Genomic DNA, 25,020 nt, shown 5'->3' on the forward strand with positions numbered 1-25,020 from the left:
TGCTACAGGTATGTATGACCATGGGAGAACCCCAGTCGATTCCTAAGTTTCCGTTCCTTCCCTGCAGGTGCCCCATCCGATTTTTTGGCGGTGATTGGCTGCTTAAGTCTCCAATAACACCAGAAAACTCATGAGAATCCCAAGAGAGAAATTAACATTGAAAAGCGATCAAATGCTTCAGACTCAGCTGAAATTGAATTATTCCATTGTCCCATCAAACATCTCAGTTACTATTTTAGTGATAGACTCGTTACTGTTGCAGTAGGAAGTCTCAAAGGGAAAAGTGTACTGCACATGCATAAAAATACCTTGCAAAATTATACAAGGCACACTGCAATTGGATGAGATGGTGCTACGAGCGAGATCGGTCCAAAATCAGCGAGGTTTGATTTACTCCATTGCTGTGTTGTGGACAACTTGCTGATGACGTGAGGTTTCTTTTTCTGGTGGCTGGTTTGCGATGGGTGGCAATTGGAGCAAACCTCCTCAGTGAGACGCAGTTGATTGGTTATAATTTGCATAAACAAAATAGTCAAAATTGGGGTACTTGAAAGCAGAAAGCTCGTGTGTAAAATTGCTGTCGACTTGCTGGTAACAGTATTGATGGCTCTCGCAGTGGGTTATCAGCCAAGGCCCTGCAGAGAGCAAGTTTTTCATTGAATTAAATTATTGTTTTCATCAACTTTTTTTTTGAGTTGTCAGATGTCAAATAGTTCAAATGCATTGAGTTGGACTATAGGTTTGCCAGCAATAGTCAGATGCAATGGAGGGATGGGGCAACTGATGGATTGCCCTTCGCTGTTTCCTGCAGCGAGTGCCGACACCACTGTGTATATGCCCTCTGGTGCAGGACATGACAAGACAGGAGGTGGGAGGCAGGATTAGGGGGGGGAAGAGGAGGAACAGGGATGGGGGAGAGAATTTGGCTCAGTCCTTCTTAATCAGTCTGTTCAGAATGCTCCTATCTCGGTGCCCCAGGGTCTGTAAGGTTTTCCTCCGCCGCTACTGCTGCCCCCGCTGCCACTGCCACTGTGCGGGACGGCGGCAATGCCTGGCGGGCTGAGCGCTGTGCCGCTCGGCGTCAGCATGGCAGCAGCGGGGAAGGTGCCGAAGGAGAGCGGGAAGGTATGGGCAGCGGCTGCGGCGGCGGCGGCGGCGTGGACCGTGGCGGAGAGGGAAAGGAGGGAGGTGGAAAGCGGAGGCATGCGGGGAGTCACATTGCTCCCGCCGCAGCCACCAGGGGCTGCTCTCAGCGCCGTGTCCGTGTGAGCCGCGGCCGCCGCAGCCGCCAGGGTGGCAGTGAGCAAAGCCGAGCCCCCTTGAGGAGGCGGGACCGCGGTACCTGGATGCAGCTCGGAGGCGGTGGCTAGCAGCCTGTCGCTGGAAAGACCGTGATGCTGCAGCAAAGCGGAGGGCAGGTGGTGGAAGGCGGCGGCCCAGTGCTGATGGTGCGGGTGGTGCTGCTGGTGGAGCCGCTGCTGCTGCTGCTGCTGAGGGTGGTGGTGGTGGTGGTGTTGATGGTGGTGATGAGCTACCGACGAGGTCATTACAGCCGCTTCCCGCTGAGAGGCGTAAGTGTTGAGGTGAGAGACCAGGCGGAGCCGCAACGGGTCTGAGGTGTCGAGACCTTCCACCGAGCTCAGGTATCGGGCCACCTCGGACAGGCACTCTCGGAAACCGATACTCATGAAGTCCATGGCGAGGGCATGAGCATCAAAAAACCCTACAAAGCAAAAAGGAAACAGGAGAACCAGTTAGATAAATGCAGCCCAATGCTGTCATACTGTTTTTTGAAATATTGTACGGACTGCACTGTTAAAATCACAACTACTTTACGTGTTGATAAAGGTATTGGGGGCTGCACATCTTATTTTGGGATTTTAAGTAAATTAAGGAATTTCATGTCTAATCGTTTATACAATTCATAAACATTTTAGTAATCAATTTAAAGTATTCATTCATTGATTTTATTAAGCACCTTTTTGTGTGAAGCAGCATGCATTTGTAAATATATTCTAATGCGCCATTTACATTTTTACATTTCACTATGACCATGAGATGAAGGATAAAATAGATTAAACGAATTAATTATTGCAGCAAATGGTCTCATGCCAGGCAGACTAAAATAATCTGTTATAGATCTTGCATCTAACAGATGGATTTCACAGCGTGACAGGTTTGTACCCCCGTGTTGACATTAGATGGCAGTGTGGAGACGTTGCTGAAGGCCCTGTTTGTGTGTGTTTGTGTTTGTTTTGTCTCCCTGGGCAGGTCTGGCTGCTCTAAGCAAAAAAGCCCAAACAATCTCTGCATGCGGCTCCCTGGTTGCACAAAGCACTCACTCCCGCAGTGTTAGGAAAGCAAACAGAAGCCGGGGTCAAGTGCTGCCTTTGTCCCGCCGGCTCTTTCCCACGAGCTCAATGATGCCATTAGCATTTTCACTGCACTCAGCCGGGGCCGCCCACAATTGTCAATGTGCTGTTTGCTTAGGCTACCTCTTCAAATCGCCTATGAAGAGGCACTCAATTAACTCCTTACCTTTACCTCCGGTCGCCCGAAGCATCTTTAAATGGTCCACTGTCATCTGAAGTATTTCCGCTTTCTCTAACTTGGCTGATCCCTTGAGAAAGAAGAAAATTGTTGCAATTATTTTTCCAAATTCTCTTTCCGATTTAATCTGATGATGTTAACATTGTCTTCATGTCAATGTAGTATTTCACTCAAGCGTTCGTAAAACGTAATGTAACACCCCATTCACTAATGAAATCCATTATGAATTTACTATTAGTTTATTACTATTATATAGTATGGGTTGTAACCAACATTTTGAAAGTTATTTGACCAACCGAACACACAAACCGAATATAAAATCATAATGAGTGGATCACCGTCAAATACCTGTTTCTCAAAAGCAGTGGGGACCAGTCGACGGAGCTCCGACAAACTGTTGTTAATACGATCTCGACGTCTTTTCTCAATAATCTAAGAAAAGTTAAATAATACAGTTAGGACTGGTTAAACATTTTAAGGAATAATCGAATCGTGTACAGAGGCAGATAAAGAAATAACTCACCCCTCTTCTTTTCTTTCTGGCCATGATTTGGGTAGTTGTAGACGGGGAGCCGGCTCTTATGAGTGCATTACCCTGCCTGTTGAAACAAAAAGTCGGTATCGTCAGCCTTATTCCGTTCTAGACGAATTACAAGCATGAAGACACAGAATTAACAGGTGTCATAAAAGAACACGCTGTACTATGTTTAAAAGGACTCCAAACTCACCCTCCATAGTTATTTTCGCTCCCCACGTCTATAGTTTCATCAATATCACTATCTGAAGAACTTTCTTCACAAGAGCGCTTCATTACCGCTGGAGAATATTACTGCAGTTGTCAACGATCTGTATTTTGAAGCGTGATCGTTGAGCTCAAACCACAGATCCTGCGCACTGTTGGCAGCCTGAACCCAGTCTGATGCTCTTTCCCACGGTATAAGCTATATCAATGTTGCAATGTCTCACCGAGCTCACTGCCACCCCCACCCGCAGAAAGCTCTGATTGACAGTCCGCCGCTCCCCTTTCCAAGGAGTCTCCTTTCTCATTGGTGGAGAGGAATTCTGACGTCTCCTCCGTACGTCAAACACGCGGGTCGAGGAAAGCGTGGGAAAGCTCAGCACAGAGCTCACTTAAAAGGGAATGGACTGTTAGAGGAACTTTTAAACTTTTGTTTTTTTTCTTTTTTTGGGAGGGGAAACAGTTTTGTGCCATGTTAAGGGATGTTGTAGCATGTACATTTAAGGTCAAGTACTCCTTTTATAGGTTTATATTTCAATCTACAAAATATAAGTTTATGTAATTGCCATATTCGATTCATCCCTTGTTTTTCCTTTGAAAGTTATTAAAACTTTAATTATTGATGGGCTTGGTTTGTTCAGCTCCAGAAATATGACTTAGTATTCGGACCCCTGATTACTTTTTAGCCGTACGTGGGGGAAAGGGGAAAATACTCTGTGCTATGTAGGGTTCCACTTAACTTTCTCATAGATAATAAAATACAATGGACGTGTACAACCTCTTCAGGGAAAGATTGTTGTTTCTTTTTCATTTTATAAAATCACAGTTCCATTAATGCTGTATGTGGAGGAAGCTTAACAGTTTAAAACACGAGCTCAGTATCAATAACGCAAGTTAACTAGGTATGTATTCCACTCAATAACATATTCCAAGCCCCGGAGTCAAATCTCAGACACGATTATAAACGCATATGTATGTACCATGTAAGTCAAGCTTGGCTGTTTAAAGTGTCTATAGACAGTGAAAGACAGAAGCACCCATTGATTTTCTTTTTTAAAAAGAGCCGCTTTTGTACTCGGTGCATGGCTAAGCTGTGGTATAACCGTGTGAACAGAAACAGGACACTATTCTTCAGCACTTCCCCTGTAATTTGAACTTTCTGAATTACACGCTGCCTGCAAAAGAGGTGGTTTGAAAAACATTACAGCACCCTCTGTGCATACCTCCAGCCAAGGTGTTCTGGTAAAAATAATAAAGAAGAAAAAGATAGAACAGAAGGAGCATTGTTGCTCAATTTAAAGACAGCCGTACTATTGTCAGAAACATACCGACCATTTTATTTATATGCTAATTTACGTTGTTATTGCTTTATTACGTAAATGTTAAGAATATATACATCACTCAAAAGAAACAAGTCGGAATAACCAATATTTCCAAATAACGTTATAATAATTATTTATGTGCATCTTTAAGTTTACTTTGTTTTACAATGTTTGAATTGTGTTTTAGTGTTGAAAAATAGAATGAACTGTCACATAGAAAATCCAAGGGGTAACAACAATCAACCCAGAGCGATTATTTGAAGCACTTAAGCGCATTGCATTTATACATATGTTTTCGTTAGACGTCTTCCTCTGGAGCAGACAATCTATATTTTTTAGGAGTTCAGTCTGCTGACGGTTATCTTGACCCCATCTCTCAGTCTGTTCCGAGCCGATGTGTTTTTGATGTTTGTATTTACTCTGTTTGCGGGGGTTCAGCGAAACGTTTAACTCTTTATAGACATCTGTGCCAGTAAGTGCAGATTTATGAGAACCTCTAGAAAATTACAGGAGCAAATGGATTATTACTTACATGAAAAATTCCACTGGCGACGTTCATTTGTTGAAGAATTACCGGACGTTATCTGGGTACTAATAAATGTTTATGAAACCGTTCAGTCGTGTAACTTATCTTGACTGTTTATGTATGCTATTAACTGCTTCGGAAGTAATCACTCTGGCTGCAATTATACCTGAACAATGTAAAAACGAAGTTTCAAAAGAAAATAGAATAAATGAATAAGACTCTTTAAAATATTAGTTCTCAGTTAAATGAACTGTACGCCACAATGCATTAAAGGTTAAGTATTAACTTCTCGTTTCAAAAGTTTCGTAAATGATATAGACAGAACTACTTCCCTGCTTCTAAATTACTGCAATTATGAACGAATTAAAAATAAATCAATATTGTTACATTTCCATCTTTGTAACCTTGAGCTTCAAGTACAGTGAGAGTATTAGCTTTAAAAGATGTGTGTGTTAAATGCCAGGAGATCGTGTCACTTCATGGATCAATACTTAATGGGGTAAAGCGTAAGGCTCAAGGGACGTGTAATTGTTTTGACAGTAGCCCCGGATCCAACCTGCTGACCTCGTGATGTTTCGATAATGTTTTAACGCAGTGAATACGAGTGGCCGATCCAAACGTTGTGTAAAGAGCTATTTTTCTCCCCGAGGGGTGTTTGTATATTGAATGCTATGCATCTCTTGTGTTTGTAATGCTGATGCTACTGATGAGGAGGAGCTTGGCTTATTTCACACCTCATTACTCTGCCAATGTTGCTTTGTGCAAAGTTTACACAACATTTACAGACAGCAGGGGGGCAGGTACCAGGCGGTTTGTTTACACAGCACTTGTATTTTATTCTGTTCACAAACATCTACCAATGGAAACGTACAGTGTGGTGATTCATTGTATATTTGATTTCTAGACATGCATAATCCTATATATTTTAGCGTTATTTCTATGAATGTTGATAAATGATTTTACTACTTAAATTAAGTTAGAGTGTGGTAAGAATGTGGAACTCACTACTACAAGCAGTAATTGAGGCGAATAGCATAGATGCATTTAAGGGGAAGCTAAATGAGCACACGAGGGAGAAAAGCTGATATGGAGCATAAACCAGTTGGGCCGAATGGCCTGTTTCTCTGCTGTATACTCCATGCAATATGTATTATGTAAAAATTGTAAGGATCTGATTGCAAAGGTAGGATCAAGCGGTCGTGAAAACTAAACTAGAAAACAGCATGCTAGTAATGGTAGCGAGAAAGCGGTAATTACATAGCAACGATGATCCTTTAAATTTGCCTGCTGGAATTTAGTACAATCTATAAGAACTATTAGATATAAACATTTCAATATAAATGATAGAGCTTACTGCCAAAAATCGTCTACGTATTAAAAACTTAAAACTATAATTGAAGGACTTCGAGGACGTGACGGTAATACTGTTTAGTTGCACCACGTTCCCAACATGAATTTTCTATGCATATAGTCACACATATCGGTGTTATGGTATTCATATAAGTGCAAGTGTATTTACAATTTAGCTATTAGGGTTACACATTTAATAACAATGTTTTGACAAACTGTAATTAATTTCTTTCAAAGTGTTACACTTTCTCACACTGAGACCCGCACATTTTTTGAATTAACTGTATTCAACCAGGGATAGAAATATTTTCGATGGGCGATTCTCCGCCCCACGCCATTAATACAAATAAACGCTGCAATGTAAAAACAGCCATCAGTTCGTGTATATAGTTTATCCTAGTATCTTGGCATAGTACAACACAACACAGAAGTAGGCCATTCTACCCATCGTGCCTGTGCCGGCCCTTTGAAAGAGCTGTTCAATTAGTCCCACGCCCTATTGATGAGGACAGATAGATACACGAAAGCTACTCAGATGAAAGCTATATTTTAACAGGACTTTTGTATTGTTTGCACAATATATAATCTGCATTAATCAGCGAGGGCGCCTGCATTTACACATGCATATATATATAGCCGAACTTGCTCAGCATATATTGTCTATATGTCGTGAGCAAGGCCAATTATGCTGAAAGAACCGTTATATATACCGTAATACAAATTAATGGCAAATGACTGAAAGACGTCACAGGAGATCTTCATTGAAAAGTAACGACACTGCGCAATATTTCAGCAATACTTTCATAAATAAACATGACAATGACATATTTATAAAATAAGGAAAAAGTCGCTGCCGCATTTGGTCAGAAACATTAACCAAATCCCTCAAAACTGATGAGAACGGGATTGTAAACTTGAGATTATTGATTATGAAACATAACCTTGTACTGGTCCACCCTGTATGAGATTATTAAATAGTAAAAGTGAATAAAACGGTTGAGATAAGAGAGGGAAGGGTCACAAGGTTTCAAGATGTGGCACCGGTTTATTGTGCAGTGCTTTACATAGAAAAATGAAGCGTGCATTATCAATAGCGCATTTACCAGTGACACAAAAAAAACTATAAGGAATATTTAATTCGGAAGTTCTGAGTACACGATTTAAAATTTAATATATGTTTCCCCGTGGATACACCAAGATCAGTAATGATACGGGTAACAATGCCCAAAATTTCGAAATCTAACTGTACATTAACTACAACCTCAACACTAAGAAAATTAGTACGGACATATTTTTTCTTTAAATGCAAGCCAAATCAACACACCATGTACTGTAATGTGATGTAAAAAAGACCATATTAGTATCAATGAAATTGGAGGATTTAAAAATAAACTTAGCGTTACTTAAGAAGAATAAAGCTTCAGATGCATTTGTGGAGGCCAAATTTATTTATTTAGTACATTTAGTATTTGCCGGCATCGTTCTGATAGCCGTCTAAGACGTGCCCCTTTAAATGGCATTAGTATTTTGACACCCTACTGCATTGTGAGAATCAGGTGCAAAGCGCTTGGAAACGGCCGCGGGTTAGATTTAAGATCTGCAGCAGGGGTCGAACAGTGGTCTCCGGTCGGGAAGACACGTGTTGCTGTTGACTGGTCACTGGTTCTACAAAGAACGACTGTTCCCAGAATAACTGTAACAATGACTGGCAATTACAGAGATCCCAGGGCAACTCGGGAGTCAACGTACCCTCCACCAGATCCGTCTCCAGCTCCAAAAATCTTCGCAGTCAAACAATCTGACATAAAACTACTTCTACTTTGAGCTGATCACTTACATTTCCAGTTTGAAGTTTTAGGAAGAACAACAATTCATAGTCATGAGCACAAATAAACACACAGTAAAGATGAAGTTGTAACCTATAGGGCAATTAACATATACAGTTAAGAAACAATGACCCAGCGCAACATTGTGAGCTGCAGGCAGAAATCAGAGCCAGGTCAAAACCAAAATGCTGCGGATGGAGTATCAGCGCCAGGTTAAAGGTAAAGGTGGACCTCGCCAACCTTTCATGTTCAAAACATTACATTTTAAGGCATGTACAACCAGAGACGAGAGCCGATCCAACAAATAGACTGAATATAGTAGAATGAATAGTCACACTTGTCAGGCGCCTTGGTGATTTTAGCAGGTAGGAGCTATTTCATTGTAAAATGTTAGTGGTATTGCAGCGAAACGCAACTCACTTGAAATATTATGGCAAGGATAAACTGCAGTTTGACTATTCTTTAATCTGTTCTTTGTATCAGTTGATTATTTGTGCAAATAAGCGAGTCATAAATATGTCCACAACTGCAACAATAAAATCATAATCTTATTAATAATCGATAAGCATTTTTATAAATGGGAATTTGAAAATCATCACATAGATCAAAATATTTGACTGTCGTTATATTTAATGAGGAATAAAAGCGGTAGTTACACTGCGATATAAAAGAGAATTAAGTGTTTGTATTGAGTGATCACTGTTTGCAGTGGTATTGTTCTGTTGCTGGAGTTCTGATGGAGAGTTTTCCAGTGCTGGGATCTGTGCCAAGCTCTTTCCTCTTTCCCACAGCTCCCCCTGACTGCAATGTAACTTTATCGCCGTGTGAGCGCCGTGCAGAGCGTGCGCGTCACTCAGCGGGACCCGCCCAGCAAGGCCCTGGGTCAATCACATAGTACTGCACATGCATCCCAGAGCCATCAAAGAGCCGCTCAACAATGTACACGCACACAGCAACCCATCCAACTGCTGCTCTACTGTGTACACACACACGGCAACCCAACGAACTGCTGCTCCCTCTTCGACTAGCATACAGCAACAGATCAGACAACAGTTGTACAATATAAAGGCACCCAGCAACCCATTAAGCTACCATTGTAGAATGCAATTGTACAGAGCATATCCTCAAACTGCTGTAATACAATGCACACCAGTTTACTACTGCATAATATAAAGGCATTCACCCCACCACATTGCTGTTATACAGTACATTGGCATGCTGCAACCCATTAAACTTGTTATATAAAAAAGGCTTGCATTTATATAGCGCTTTTCACGACCTCATGACGCCCTAAAGCGCTTTACAGTCGATAGAGTACTTAGAAAACGCCTCGCAGCAATTTCTCAAATGATGTTATACAACATCAAAAGATTCTACTATCTAGCGTTCCCAGCAGGGAGTCGTGCTTGCAGGAAGCTCATTTTCAGAAATTGTGGGCACATCCATGATTTTCATCCATTGACTTGGAAAATCTCAGTTTGCACATTTATAATTTCCTGAGATCTGCTCCCTGTAAGGCACACTCCCCACTAGGAGTATGGGATCGCAGAATCACCTCTATAATATACACTATACAGCAATGGATTAAATTGCTGTTAGGCAGGTACTACCACAAAGTAACTTATCAAACGATGATATACATACAAACCAGTGAAACTGCTGTAATTCGTGGTGTACTGGCAATTATAGAAGTGGGTACACCATACACCATGAACAAGGTATTTTTCTTGGGGGGAGGGCTCTGGGCGCAAGCTTCCTCAGAAAATCTAGACTTTTGAACTTTTATTGGCTTCATTTTCCAACATCTGGTTTAGACATTTGATGTATTTTCTGATGTGTATATTACTTTATATGAGATAATATACTTAAATAGGCTACATCACAAACTATAGTACTGAATCAGATATGTTGTGGTAATCATTTAACAAAGTAATATACTTGTTTCTTGCTGAACCATGGTAAAAAAATGAAGAACTTGCATTTAATATAGTGCCTTTCACAACCCCAGGACGTCCTAAATAATCATTTTTTTTTAGTGATGTTGGTTGAGGGATAAATGTTGGTCAAGACACCAGGAGAACAGCCCTGCTCTTCTTGGAATAGTGCTAGGGAATCATGGTCCATCCACCCAACAGCAGGTAACATCTCAGTTTAATGTCCCTTCTCTGACAGTCCAGGCTCTCTCAGAGCAGCACTGAAGGTTATGTGCTCAAGTCCCTAGAGTGGAGCTTAGAACCCACAACTTTCTGACTCAGAGTTGATAGTGCTAGCATTGAGCCAAGGCTGACACCAAGGCTCTTTGTTGAGCTTAGAAATGACTGCTGACATTAGTATGAGATTCCTCTAGCTACTCTTTGAATACAAGTGTTAACTCAATTACTTTAAACTGCAAGACAAGGAGACATAGTTACAAACTTGAAAAAGGCAAGTTTAGGACTGATGTCAGGAAGCATTTCTTCACACAAAACTGAAAAGTTCTGTTGCATAGGGTAACAGAGGCAAAATCTCTGAAGTCATTCCAGAGCCAGTTAGATGCTGCGATGAGGGGATTGTAGGTTTCTGTAGAATGATGAGCTAGCTGGGTCAAATGGCCTTCCACATCTCAATTATTTTTGTGATTGTTGTGGACTCTTAAATGACAAATGCAACTTGCATTTATATAGCACCTTTAATGTAGTAAAAACGTCCCAAGGCGCTTCACAGGAGTGTTATCATTCAAAATTTGGCACTGAGCCATATAAGGCTTAGTCGAAGCGATAGGTCTTAAGGAGTGACTTAATGGAGGAGAAAGAGGTGGAAAGGTTTAAGAACATAAGAACATAAGAAATAGGAGCAGGAGTAGGCCATACGGCCCCTCGAGCCTGCTGCGCCATTCAATCAGATCATGGCTGAACTTCGACCTCAACTCCATTTTCCTGCCTGATCCCCATATCCCTTGATAGCACAAAAAGGAACATCATATGAACGTGTAAAGCATATGTTCATTAATATTATCAACAACAAATTCTAGGCTTTGGTCTCAAAATGAATCACTGATATAATAGTATAACATAAAGAATTGCTACTTTTTACAATATCTGCCTCTGAGCCTTACCATGGTCATCGGAAGATGGCTACGAGCATCACCTCGACATTTGCAGGCTTGTGATTTTGGAGTCACGATCTGATGGGCTGCTTTGGATTCCACAAGTGGAGAGGTAATATCAAACTTATACACATCATTGGTTAGGCCCACAGTTAGAATACTGTGCCCAGTTTTGGGCACATTACTTTAGGAAACGTAAAGGCTATGGAGAGGGTGCAAAAGAGAATCACTAAGATGATACCAGGGATAAAAGGTTTTAATTATGAGGCAAGACTAAAGAAACTGGGGCTCTTTTCATTAGAACAAAGAGGGTTAAGAGGAAATCTAATAGTGGTGTTCAAAATTATGAGAAGTTTTTGATAAAGTAAATTGGGAAAAATTATTTCCATTGGTCAATGGGTCAATAACTAGAGGGCATAAATTTAAGATCATCACTAAAAGAACAAAAGGAGAAGTTACAAGAATTTTTTTCACACAGATTGTTGTTAGGACATGGAATGTCCTGCCAGATACACTGGTGAAAGCAAAATCCAGAGTAGATTTCAAAAGGGAAGAGGAGAAATATTTGAAAAAGAAAAATATAAAAGAGTATGGAGAAAGGGGAGGAGAACGCGGTAACGTGGATAGATCTTTTAGTGAGCCAGCACAGGTGGGATGGGTCAAATGGCATCCAGCTGTGCTGTAAAAGTCTAAGACACTAGGTGATCCATTCAGGTTTAGAGCTAGAGACTTACCATGTTTGAGATGAGCAGTGCTATTCTATTGTCATTTCGCTTTATCCTTTATGATATCTCAATTATAAGAACATAAGAAATAGGAGCAGGAGTAGGCCATACGGCCCTTCGAGCCTGCTCTGCCATTCAATAAGATCATGGCTGATCTTCGACCTTAACTCCATTTTCCTGCCCGATCCCCATATCCCTTGATTCCCCTTGAGTCCAAAAATCTATTGATCTCATTCTTGAATATACTCAATGACTGAGCATCCACAGCCCTCTGGGGTAAAGAATTACAAAGATTCATAACCCTCTGCGTGAAGAAACTCCTCCTCATCTTGGTCCTAAATGTCCGACCCCTTATCTTGAGACAATGCCCCCTTGTTCTAGACTCTCCAGCCAGGAGAAACAACCTCTCAGCATCTAACTTGTCAAGCCCTCTCAGAATCTTATATGTTTTAATGAGATCAATAAGATCGTTCTGCCCCTCATTAATATATAGCTCTTCACATTTGAGGTTTGATCAAAAATAAAATGGACCAATGAGCTCACTGACCAATAATTTATAATTTCAGCAGTGCACAGCAGTGGAGCAAACCAGACCAGACCAGGTAGAGGGGAACACCAACTAGTCAATTTTAGTATTGGTGCTTTGATTTCTTATTGATTCTGAAAGTGAAATCTTCTGAGCACCTGGGTTACCAACGAGACCTCACACACAGTGGGAAGCTTATCAGAAAATCACGGAATCACTGACCATGATTTGATCTGTAATTTTCTGATAAGGCGCTCACTGTTTGTGAGCGTCTGCCAGTGGCATCAGATTTTGCGAAATTCTGCCTTTAGCATATAAGTTCTGTGGTGGACTTTCCTCTGGAGTTATAATTGCTTCCTTGTATAACTCCAATGGGGCAGCGGAGGAAAACTGGGCTGGAAGCTATTCTGCCTGCTCCAAACCCCACCTCCTCCCCCCCCACCACCCACCTCTGGGATTTCCCACTTGAAGTGACGATGTGCATCCAATATGTCCACCCAAATATGGGCAGATCTGTTATAATAGAATTCAAATGACAGGAATATACCATGTGATGCATTTTCTGTCATTTGCACTGTAGCAATGCTGAACACTGGGTACCTCCTGAGTTCCTGGCATGCAACAATGCTATGGTGTGGAAAGACCGAATTGACATTTTAAAGGCCTCAATGAAATGTAATCAAACTATGGGCCAATTTTTTAAAAAACCCTCCAGTTGCTCCAGAAGCCATCAGCCATGCTACACTGTTCCAGGCTCTCAGGGACTGGACCAGTGATTTCCCTCCCTTCCCTGAGGCAGGATCACTGATGCCCATGAGTACCCTGCTAGAATCCCGCCCAAAATATTCAAATGCTTCTGACCTCAGGAAATCGGCCAGGATTGGGGGCGCAGGCAGGTGGTAGGCAGATTCCCTCCTGCCAATGTTCTGCCAGTGTAGGGACTAAGAGAAAAATCGATTCCCTGATTTTTAATATGGGGGTTTGGTTTTTAGTGCATGGGGTCTCATTTTTACTGCATGGTGTTCTGATTTTTAGTGAATGGAAGTAAGATTTTTAGTGTACGGGGATCTGTTGTTATTGTATAGGGGTCTGATTTTTAGTGTAGAGGGAAGTAATTCTTAGTGTATGGAAGCCTGATATTTAGTGTCGGGGGGTTGGTTTTAGTATTGGGGGGGTTTGATTTTTAGTAACAGGTTGGTTTTTAGTATCGAGGGGTTGGTTTTTAGTGTTGGGGGGTTGGTTTTCAGATATATGGGGATTCGGTTTGTAGTGTATATGGCGGTTTGGCTTTCAGTGTATATGGGGGTTTGGTTTTTAGTGTATATGGGAGTTTGGTTTTCAGTGTAAATGGAGGGTTAGTTTTCAGTGTATATGGGGGTTTGGTTTTCAGTGTAAATGGAGGTTTGGTTTTCAGTGTATATGGGGGTTTGGTTTTTAGTGTATATGGGGGTTTGGTTTTCAGTGTAAATGGAGGTTTGGTTTTTAGTGTTGGGGGGTTGGTTTTCAGATATATGGGGATTTGGTTTTCAGTGTATATGCGGGTTTGGTTTTTAGTGTATATGGGGGTTTGATTTCAGTTTAAATGGAGGTTTGGTTTTCAGTGTATATGGGGGTTTGGTTTTCAGTATATATGGGGGTTTGGTTTTAGTGTATATGGGGGTTTGGTTTTCAGTGTATATGGGGATTTGGCTTTTAGTGTTGGGGGTTTGGTTTTCAGTGTATATGGGGGTTTGGTTTTCAGTGTAAATGGAGGTTTGGTTTTCAGTGTATATGGGTATTTGGTTTTCAGTGTATATGGGGGTTTGGTTTTCAGTGTATATGGGGGTTTGGTTTTAGTGTATATGGGGGTTTGGTTTTCAGTGTATATGGGGATTTGGCTTTTAGTGTTGGGAGTTTGGTTTTCAGTGTATATGGGGGTTTGGTTTTCAGTGTAAATGGAGGTTTGGTTTTCAGTGTATACGGGGGTTTGGTTTTTCATGTATATAGGGGTTTGGTTTTCAGTGTATATGGGGGTTTGGTTTTTAGTGTATATGGGAGTTTGGTTTTCAGTGTATATGTGGGTTTGTTTTTTAGTGTTGGGACGTTTGGTTTACAATGTATATGAAGGTTTGTTTTTAATGTTAGGGGTTTGGTTTTCAGTGTATATAGGGCTTTGTTTTTTAGTGTTAGGGGTTTGGTTTTCAGTTTATATGGAGGTTTGGTTTTTAATGTTGGGGGTCTGATTTTCAGTGTATTTGGGGGTTTGATTTTTATTGTATTTGGGGGTTTGGTTTTCAGTGTATATGGGGGTTTGGTTATCAGTGTATATGGGGGTTTGGTTTTTAGTGTATATGAGGGTTTGTTTTTCAGTGTATATGGGGTTTTGGTTTTCAGTGTATATGGAGGTTTGGTTTTTAGTGTATATGGAGATTCTGTAGCATGGCCGGCAGCTTCTGGAGGAGCCCAAAATATTTTTTTTATTAGAAATTGCGGCAGCAGACTGACTAATTTGACAGATGTCCTTGCAGTGGATTGGAAGAATCTAGTGGCTTAATGCTGTGGTAAACTTCACATTTTGGAAAGTGCCTTCTCTATTCTCGACATTGGCTGCAGAGCAGCTTGGAGCATATGGTATAGCTTAGTGAAGACAGGTCTCCCCTAACATGCCCAAGGAGGAGTGGCAGGGTCTGTAAGCGTGGATCCTGGGGTAATGACCAGCGTACACATAACACCTCATTTTTTGTCACACCTACGATTGATGTTCACTATGAATTGTCTTTCTCACCTTAATTTTGCCGTGCTATAGGAATCTCCAAAGGACTTCCCATCCTCAGCACTTTGCTGTAAATTCAATTGCAGTGCAACTGTAGGAGAAATATTGATTGACAAAATATTCTCACTTTGCATAAATTGACCCTCTACAGAGAAAGTAATGCATGGAGCAAAATATAAATATAAATGCTTAGTGAAAAAATAATTGATTTTTGTTGAGTTAAACTGTTCTCAATCTCGCCATTCTTTTTGATCCAGAGCTGAGCTTTTGACCCCATACCATCTCCATCACAAAGACTGCCTACTTCCACCTCAGTAACACTGCCTGCCTCTGCCCCGCCTCAGCCGATCTGCTGTTGAAACTCTCATCCATGCCTTTGTCCCCTTTATTCCAATACTCTCGTGCTGTTTTGCCCAAATGCTGGAGCAAAGCTATTCGGCAGCACAGTGATCAGACTGCTCCCAGTTTTCCCCTTCAGCTCATTCGAGCCCTTTTAGCCTTTCTAGGACAGCCAGCTATCAAACAGAAACAAGTTCTCTCAGTGCGCTAACTAACATTCCTCCCTCAACCAACATCACCAAAAAAAACAGATTAATTGACCAATTATCTCATTGCTGTTTGTGGGACCTTCCTCTGTGTAAAATGGCTGCCACATTTACCTACACAGCAACAGTGATGGCACTTCAAAGTGATCCATTGTAATATGAAGCTTTTTAGGATTCCCTGATATAAATCAAAGCTCTTTCTTTAATGAATACTAATGAAACCCTCAAGAAAAGATTACAATAAACTAAGTGATGAAGTGATGGAATCTCTGAGCAGGACATTAGCTGCTTTATATTGCATGAGATCCATACTAATGGTGTGAGCTCTTGATGCACAGGTTTCATGCAGCCAGCTGCAATCCAAAAGTAAACATCCCAGGATTTGCTAGGGCTAATGGCTGGTAAGGCTGCAATATAAAAGCAGCTAATACCCTGCTCACAGAGACCTCCAACAAAACTAGATACAGTAATAGGCTTTCCTGGCCACCAAAGCAAATTACAGCAAGTTTGTTTTCAGGTTGCAGCCAGCTGCACGAGTCCTTCATATCTGAGACTGGCATCACTAGCACAGATCTTAGTACAATACAAACAGCTGGAAGCAGAGGAGCAGCAAGCCTGTGGAAAACTGACAGAAATGACATAGAAATGCATTAGAAAGCATGGTAAGAAAAAAAGCCATTTGGTGCACCATGCCTGCTCCTTCACAGAACATGCACACTTGATCTCTAATTCCCCCCACCCCAACCCCCAAGAAACGCATTTAATTTCCTGAGGAAATAAATACCTGATCCCCAAAGGTAATGAAGCGAGACTCTGGAATATTCATCCATCTCTACTACTCAACTTTGGCAAGCAACATGGATAAATTCCTGTGGGTAATACTGCTGAACTGTGGCCTGAAGCATTGTGAGTGACCAGTGGTGGTAACATACTGCCCACCATTTCAAGTAAAGGCAAATAAATTAGGGTCCTAGTCATGTCAGTTAGTTTATCTGAAATGAATGGGACTGCACTGATGGAAAAGATCAACAGAAGTTCAGGAGGCGTATAATTTATCAACAACAACTTGCATTTATATAGCGTCTTTAACATAGTAAAATGTTCCAAGGCGCTTCACAGCAACATTATCAAACAAAATTTGACACCGAGCCACATAAGGAGATATTAGGACAGGTGATAAAAGCTTGATCAAAGAGGTAGGTTTTAAGCAGCATCTTAAAGGAGAGAGATGTAGAGAGGTGTAGAGGTTTATGGAGGGAATTCCAGAGCTTAGGGCCTAGACAGATGAAGGCACAGCCGCCAATGGAGGGGCGAAGGAAATTGGGGATGCACAAGAGGCCAGAATTGGAAGGTTGTAAGTCTGGAGGAAGTTACAGATATAAGGAGGGACAAGGCCATGGAGGGATTTGAACACAAGGATGAGAATTTTAAATGTGATGCATTGCTGGACCAGGAGCCAATGTAGGTCAGCGAGCCCATGGGTGATGGGTGAACGGGACTTGGTGTAAGTCAGGATATGGGCAGCAGAGCTTTGGATGTGCCGAAATTTACAAAGAGTGGATGATGGGAGGCTGGCCAGAAGAGCAATGGAATGGTCGCATGTGGAGGTAACAAAAGCATGGATGAGGGTTTCAGTGGCAGATGGGCTGAGGCAGGGGCAAAGACGGACGATATTACAGAGGTGGAAGTAGCCGGTCTTTGTGATGGAGAGGATATGGGGCCAGAAGTTTAGCTCAGGGTCAAATAGGGTGCCGATGTTGCAAACCGTTTGGTTCAGCATCAGTTCGTGGCCAGGGAGTGGGATGGAATCAGTGGCTCGGGAACAGAGTTTGTGGCGTGGGCTAAAGACAATGGCTTCAGTCTTCTCAATATTCAATTGGAGGAAATTTCTGCTCATCCAATACTGGACGTAGGACAAGCAAAGTGACAAATAAGATGCAAAAATAAGATGGGTGTCGATTTAAGAGCTGAAGCGTGGACACATTCACCATCCGGAGCCGCTGACGCTGCGATTATCGGCCACTCTCCCAGAAACTATCAAGCATCCAATTAGTTGAGATGGCATCAGATTATAGAACACCTGGTGAAAGATTTTGGAGGGTTGAATTCAGTTATTTTATCTGTATATTAATTTTGTCTTCATAGAATGCCACATTTGTTTTTGAAAATAGGCTGTATACCTAGATATACACACCAACAGAAACGTATTTATTAAAAGCTGCTGCTAGGTGTTATCTCTGCCACGTGTTTATTTATACATTAAACTAGGTAAAGCCAAGGTTTCAAAAGATTTAAAGTAATATCTGTTAGTTTACCAAAGCTTGTGCTAAATGTGGCCTTGAAGAAGAAAAAGCATGAAATATGTTGTAAACCTTGCAATGTAACGCGTCGCTTTATTTGGTTGAATATAAGAATCAGTTTGCAACTATTCATGCAGTACTCTACGTGAAAGGTATGTTCAAGCAAAAATAGGTTTGTTGGAAATCACTGCATTACAGCATATGGCTCTTATAGTTAATATCATTTTCCCTTGGCATAAATAATTACTAAGTGTCATTTTAATACATTATACTTTCTTCAAATAACCAAACTTTCTGACTTCGCTGAGTGAACCTTCCCCTACAAAAGTCTGCATTTAAAACAATTAATTGTGTCCGTCCAACAGGGTTTAAAAAATGGACTTTTAAATAAAGTTCTAAAACGACCAATTATAAAAATCATTCTAAAAATTCCTGTGTTTTTATCCTTTGAAGTTACTGACTTATTAACATCCGACGAACGTACAGTTGTAAGAACTGTGCATTCGTTAGCCGAGAAAAGTTCAGCTCTGTTACCAGTTTGAGATTGCTCTGTTATTGGAAATGGTAATTACACTAAACGTTTAAAGGGGAGTCAACAAATCTTTACTTTACATCAAACAACACAACGAACTGTTGATCAAATGCATGGGGGGTGGGGTGGGGTGGGGGTATACTTAGCTGAACTGAACCTGTGTGAGTCAATGAAAACATTGTGCTTAAATCTGAGAAGAGTTAAGACACCAATGAGGAATTTAACTGTCCATATGGCCGCACGGTCGGAACCACAGCTGAAGTTTCCCTTCTCACATACATCTGTGTCTTCTTGCCAATTTCATAATTCAGACTCAACTAAACAAACCTCTCTCCTCTCGGCTCCTGTTGATTTTTCCCGGGCCGGCCAAGAAAATATTTTGCATCTTCTCATTTTCATTCTTGTGAAATTTACTAATATTTCAGTTTTTGAAAGAGACGCAGCTGTAGTTTACCGTTGGATATTACTCTCCAAAACATAATTGAAGTGATTCAGTTTAAACGTGTAGAAAATACATATTTTTATTCGAAATCTGATTAAAGTTTTTTTTCTTTAAAAAACCGAGAAATGTGGGCTAAAGAAAACGGTTAACGTTAGCCTGAAAAGTATCGTTGTACAGTACTTCAAAACGTGACACTCTGCATATCTTTTATGATAGAAAACATCAAAACGTTGAAAGAGTTTTCAAGGAGAATACAGAGCTTGTTTTACTGCGCATTCATCTTGGAAACATTCTTTTCATGCCCACACATATAAAAAAGAAAAGAAAAAAAAAGGTCGACCCACGTCTTCGGCTGAGTGAGTAAAGGCTGTGCCCCTTGTGTGCCACTCAATCAGCAGTTCCCAAGGCTGGCTGCATGGGAAAAGCTAGATGGAAGTGGTCCAAAATCAGCATTACATGCATTTATTGTTCTCCCTGCACTGATTAGAGAGCACACAATGAAAACAGCGGCTCTATTTTCTAACGGTTCTCCGAACCTCACGCTGCCATTAGTGACTGCAGTGCCACGCCAACTTTCTCAGTGACTCCCAGGCCATATCTGAGCGATATTATGACTCGTTAATTGATGCTTAAGGTCACCGAGAGACACGCAAGTGCATCCTATATCAGGAAATGTAGAATGTCTCAGGAGTGAAATATTTGGCTTTCAGGACAAGTCTGGCTGTGACTCGGAAATCATGGGAAGTTAGTTTAGAGCAGACAGTCTCCAGGCGCCACACTGCCCAGTGTCATATATAATGTAAGGGAATAATAGAGGCTTTCCTGCCATTCACAATAATATATAGCACTTTCATAAATCCCCTGTCAGAAGCTTAAAATTGGGATTTAAAGCTGAAGTATTTATGCTTCACTTCTCAGTCTACTTAAAGCTGTACTATCCTATTTTTCCAAAGATTTGTCTATTTCATCAATACCAAATCAATCAGTCAAGCAGTGATCTCTTCGGCACGTGAGCTGGTTTAGAAGTGGGGCCGACTGTCATCCAGTAAGTTGATCAGTGAAATGAAGTGTAAGTAACTTTTGAGCATAAAATCAGCGTGAAACAAATACAAAATTCTAATAGGAACTCTTTTGTTTTAACCGATCGTGATACAAGTGCGCACAAGTGAAAAGAAAGTGAATGTTCAAGTCATTTTTGTTTTACAAACTTCTTATATGATACCCGGACCTATCAGGTCTGTTTCTTGAGGTGTGTTTAACAAGTATTGTAAAGTGTGTGTGTGTATATGAATATATTCAGTCAGATAACGTTCCTGCTGTTCAGCCAATAGCAGCTGATGGCAATTTTTTGACCATGAAAATGCTAGCCAGCGCTGAATGATGGTCTATTTGCCCGAATTTCATTTGTACCAAACAAAACTGATTTGCAGGTGAAAATATATTTTAAAAATACTTAACACCTAAAACATCTCAAAGTTGCTTCACAAAATTACTCACTTTCAAAGCACAGTGACTGATGTTCTGAAGGCAAATGACAAGCTATTCTGTTCCAGCATATGTCACAAGGAGCAATGAGATGGATTTGAAGTTAATCTTTTTGGCGGTATTGGTTGAGGGAAGAATGTTGGCCAGGCCAGAGGAACTCCCTGCTCTTCTTCAAATAGTACAATGGTTTTCATCTTGTGGGTTGTGACCCCCCCCCCCCCCATCACTCATAAACCCTCCCCGCACTGTCGGTCCACTCCCCGATAACTCCTCCTCAGCAGTCTGCTCCTCAGTATTGCTCTCCTTCCTGATATGCTCAAGGAGTGGACTTTCTGTTGTATGTTCTGTGACCTTGCAATAGTTTTTGCCAGCGCACAGCAGGGAGTCTGTTAGTAGGCAGGAATGACAGTGAGCTTGGCGAGGAGATAGAAAGAGGCTCGGTGACAAATTTTGTCTGATAACACTCCTGTGAAGTGCCTTGGTGTGTTTTACTATGTTAAAGGTGCTATATAAATGCAAATTGTTGTTGTTGAAGTGATCCTCTGTTATCTGTGTGGTGGCGGTGGGGGAAAGAGTGCCTTCATAAACTGCGAACCAGTCATGGATGCATTATAATTATGACGAAAGGTGGATTTTGTGAAATTTTCTCATTTCGCACAAGGACGTTCATGAAATTTTTAACGAAGGTTGAGAACTGCTGAAATAGTGCATGGGATATTTTATATCCACCAGAACCACCAGAGCAGGTAACTGGGACCTTGGTTAACATCTCATCTGAAAGATAGCAGGTGCAGTAATGGAGCACACCCTCTACTGCATTGAAGTATCAGCCTAGATTATCAGCTCAAACTAGATATAGGGCTCAAACATGCAACCTTCTAACACAGAGGTGCTATCCACTGAACCTAGCTGGGACCGAAAATATATAGAATACTAGACGCTAAAGGAGGGAGGTCCAAGACTTTAATGTAATGGAAGGGTTCAGATGATGTCATAAACCATGAGTGCAATGCTTGATCATTTTATATACATCCTCTGAGCTGACAGATTGAATTACACTCTTGAACTCTCTCTACAACATCTGTTATTCTTGGCTACACTGTAATTATGAATAGTGAATAATAAGAAGAAAGTGAGGTAGTTATTTGTTAAATAGCCTTGTGGATACTGGCTGCAGAGGCTCCTGTTTTCTCCAACAGAGTTCAGGAAGCTCTTAAGCAATTCAAAGAACAGTAATGTTTGTTAAATGTTTTGTGTTTTTCTTCAGCTCCGAATTGCTCTCTAGAACTTTTAGTAACAAGCGCAAAGTGAGTTTCCGCTCATTTTCAGTGGTCATGCATTAGCTTTTATAGAATTGCTTTTGAAATAGTAATCACTGGTTTCAGGATCATTGGAATTGGCATCTCCTGTTTCGAATGCATAATGACAGTTAGAAGTAATGTCAACATAACACTGATTAACAAGTCTCATGGGCCAGTTATATTGCAAATTTTGCCTTGATTTAACATGATTTTCACATCATATATGTTGTAGAAGCTGTATTAAAGCTGCAGATTAAGGCAATTTATCAGAGTGCAAATCGGTTTATCACATGCTCTCTGAGACCACCTTGACTGACTAATCTGACACTACTTTGGCTATGCAGTTTAACTAAAGTTTAAGAAGCTCTCAGAATAGGGCAGTCAGATCCTTACTAACATTAAATCTTTCACTAGCAACCAGACATCAGTTAGCAGAGGTTTGTACTTGCCTTTAGATATATATGAACAAAGTTCCATTTTGCCAGATCACTGACATGACCCATCCCCTGTCTAGGATGGGTCACCAGTGATTACTATTTCAAAAGCAATTCTATAAAAGCTAATGCATGACCACTGAAAATGAGCGGAAACTCACTTTGCGCTTGTTACTAAAAGTTCTAGAGAGCAATTCGGAGCTGAAGAAAAACACAAAACATTTAACAAACATTACTGTTCTTTGAATTGCTTAAGAGCTTCCTGAACTCTGTTGGAGAAAACAGGAGCCTCTGCAGCCAGTATCCACAAGGCTATTTAACAAGTAAACACCATGTATTGTTCAATATGTATAAATGCGTAGGCTTCAAGGAGCTCTTGAAACATTTGCCTGAGGAAGGAGAAAATCTCCGAAAGCTTGTGAATTTAAAATAAAATTGCTGGACTATAACTTGGTGTTGTAAAATTGTTTACAACTGTCTAGGAGTCTCCATGATGTGGAGATGCCGGTGATGGACTGGGGTTGACAATTGTAAACAATTTTACAACACCAAGTTATAGTCCAGCAATTTTATTTTAAATTCACAAGCTTTCGGAGGCTACCTCCTTCCTCAGGTGAACGATGCGGAAATGAAGTCCTCGAAATGAAGTCGCATTTATAATTCACAGAACAATGCTGGTGATAACAGACAGTTTTTTCAACTGCCCGTTGCCAAGGCAATCAGTGTGCAGACAGACAGGTGTTACCTGCCAGGTCTCAGAATATACAAATCACCAAAAAAAACAACAAACAAAAAAAAAACAGAGATAGAGAGGTAGAAACATAGAAAAGACAGCAACTGACCCGTTATATTAAAAACAGATAACATTTGTTCGCTGGTGGGGTAACGTGTAGCGTGACATGAACCCAAGATCCCGGTTGAGGCCGTCCTCATGGGTGCGGAACTTGGCTATCAATTTCTGCTCGACGATTTTGCGTTGTCGTGTGTCTCGAAGGCCGCCTTGGAGTACGCTTACCCGAAGGTCGGTGGCTGAATGTCCTTGACTGCTGAAGTGTTCCCCGACTGGGAGGGAACCCTCCTGTTTGGCGATTGTTGCGCGGTGTCCGTTCATCCGTTGTCGCAGTGTCTGCATGGTCTCGCCAATGTACCATGCTCCGGGGCATCCTTTCCTGCAACGTATGAGGTAGACAACGTTGGCCGAGTCACAGGAGTATGAACCATGCACCTGGTGGGTGGTGTCCTCTCGTGTGATGGTGGTATCTGTGTCGATGATCTGGCATGTCTTGCAGAGGTTACCGCGGCAGGGTTGTGTGGTGTCGTGGACGCTGTTCTCTTGAAAGCTGGGTAATTTGCTGCGAACGATGGTCTGTTTGAGGTTGGGTGGCTGTTTAAAGGCGAGTAGTGGAGGTGTGGGGATGGCCATAGCGAGGTGTTCGTCGTCATTGATGACATGTTGAAGGCTGCGGAGAACATGGCGTAGTTTCTCCGCTCCGGGGAAGTACTGGACGACAAAGGGTACTCTGTTGGTTGCGTCCCGTGTTAGTCTCCTGAGGAGGTCTATGCGATTTTTTGCTGTGGCCCGTCGGAACTGTCGATCGATGAGTCGAGCGTCATATCCCGTTCTTACTAGGGCGTCTTTCAGCGTCTGTAGGTGTCCATCGCGTTCCTCCTCGTCTGAGCAGACCCTGTGTATTCGCAGGGCCTGTCCATAGGGGATGGCCTCTTTGACGTGGTTAGGGTGGAAGCTGGAAAAGTGGAGCATCGTGAGGTTGTCCGTGGGCTTGCGGTAGAGTGAGGTGCTGAGGTGCCCGTCTTTGATGGAGATTCGTGTGTCCAAGAAAGAAACTGATTCTGAGGAGTAATCCATGGTGAGCTTGATGGTGGGATGGAACTTGTTGATGTTATCGTGTAGTCTCTTCAGTGATTCCTCGCCGTGGGTCCATAGAAAGAAAATGTCGTCGATGTATCTGGTGTATAGTGTTGGTTGGAGGTCTTGTGCAGTGAAGAAGTCCTGCTCGAACTTGTGCATGAAAATGTTGGCGTATTGGGGTGCGAATTTGGTCCCCATGGCTGTTCCGTGTGTTTGGGTAAAGAACTGGTTATCGAAGGTGAAGACATTGTGATCCAGGATGAAGCGGATGAGTTGTAGGATGGCGTCCGGAGATTGGCTGTTGTTGGTGTTGAGTATTGATGCTGTCGCAGCGATGCCGTCATCGTGGGGGATACTGGTGTAGAGTGCCGAGACGTCCATCGTGGTGAGAAGTGTTCCTGGTTCAACTGGTCCGTGGGTACTGAGTTTTTGTAGGAAGTCTGTAGTGTCGCGACAGAAGCTGGGGGTTCCCTGTACGATGGGTTTCAGGATGCCCTCGATGTATCCAGAGAGGTTCTCACACAGGGTTCCGTTGCCTGATACGATAGGACGTCCAGGTGTGTTGGCTTTGTGTATCTTTGGGAGGCAGTAGAAGTCTCCCACGCGGGAGTCTCCCACGCGTTATACCGCCAAACAGACGAGGCAACGGAACTACGCTGCCTACATGAAAACCAAGAGCAGGAAGCTTGAGAAACTCGGCATCACCACCA

General features: G+C 41.8%; 1 protein-coding gene across 1 annotated transcript; it reads right to left on the reverse strand.

The window, feature by feature from the left end:
- Positions 1-542: 542 nt before the first annotated feature.
- On the reverse strand, positions 543-3,509 carry hey2 (hes-related family bHLH transcription factor with YRPW motif 2). The gene is made up of 5 exons (XM_067984590.1): positions 3,279-3,509; positions 3,074-3,149; positions 2,899-2,982; positions 2,539-2,620; positions 543-1,723 (listed from the first exon to the last, which is right to left on the reverse strand). The coding sequence occupies exons 1-5, from the start codon at positions 3,359-3,361 to the stop codon at positions 951-953; spliced, it is 1,098 nt and encodes a 365-aa protein (XP_067840691.1). The 5' UTR covers positions 3,362-3,509; the 3' UTR covers positions 543-950.
- Between the last annotated feature and the right edge of the window lie 21,511 nt (positions 3,510-25,020).

Source organism: Heptranchias perlo, chromosome 5, assembly GCF_035084215.1.
Source record: "Heptranchias perlo isolate sHepPer1 chromosome 5, sHepPer1.hap1, whole genome shotgun sequence".
In the NCBI taxonomy this organism is placed as follows: domain Eukaryota; kingdom Metazoa; phylum Chordata; class Chondrichthyes; order Hexanchiformes; family Hexanchidae; genus Heptranchias; species Heptranchias perlo.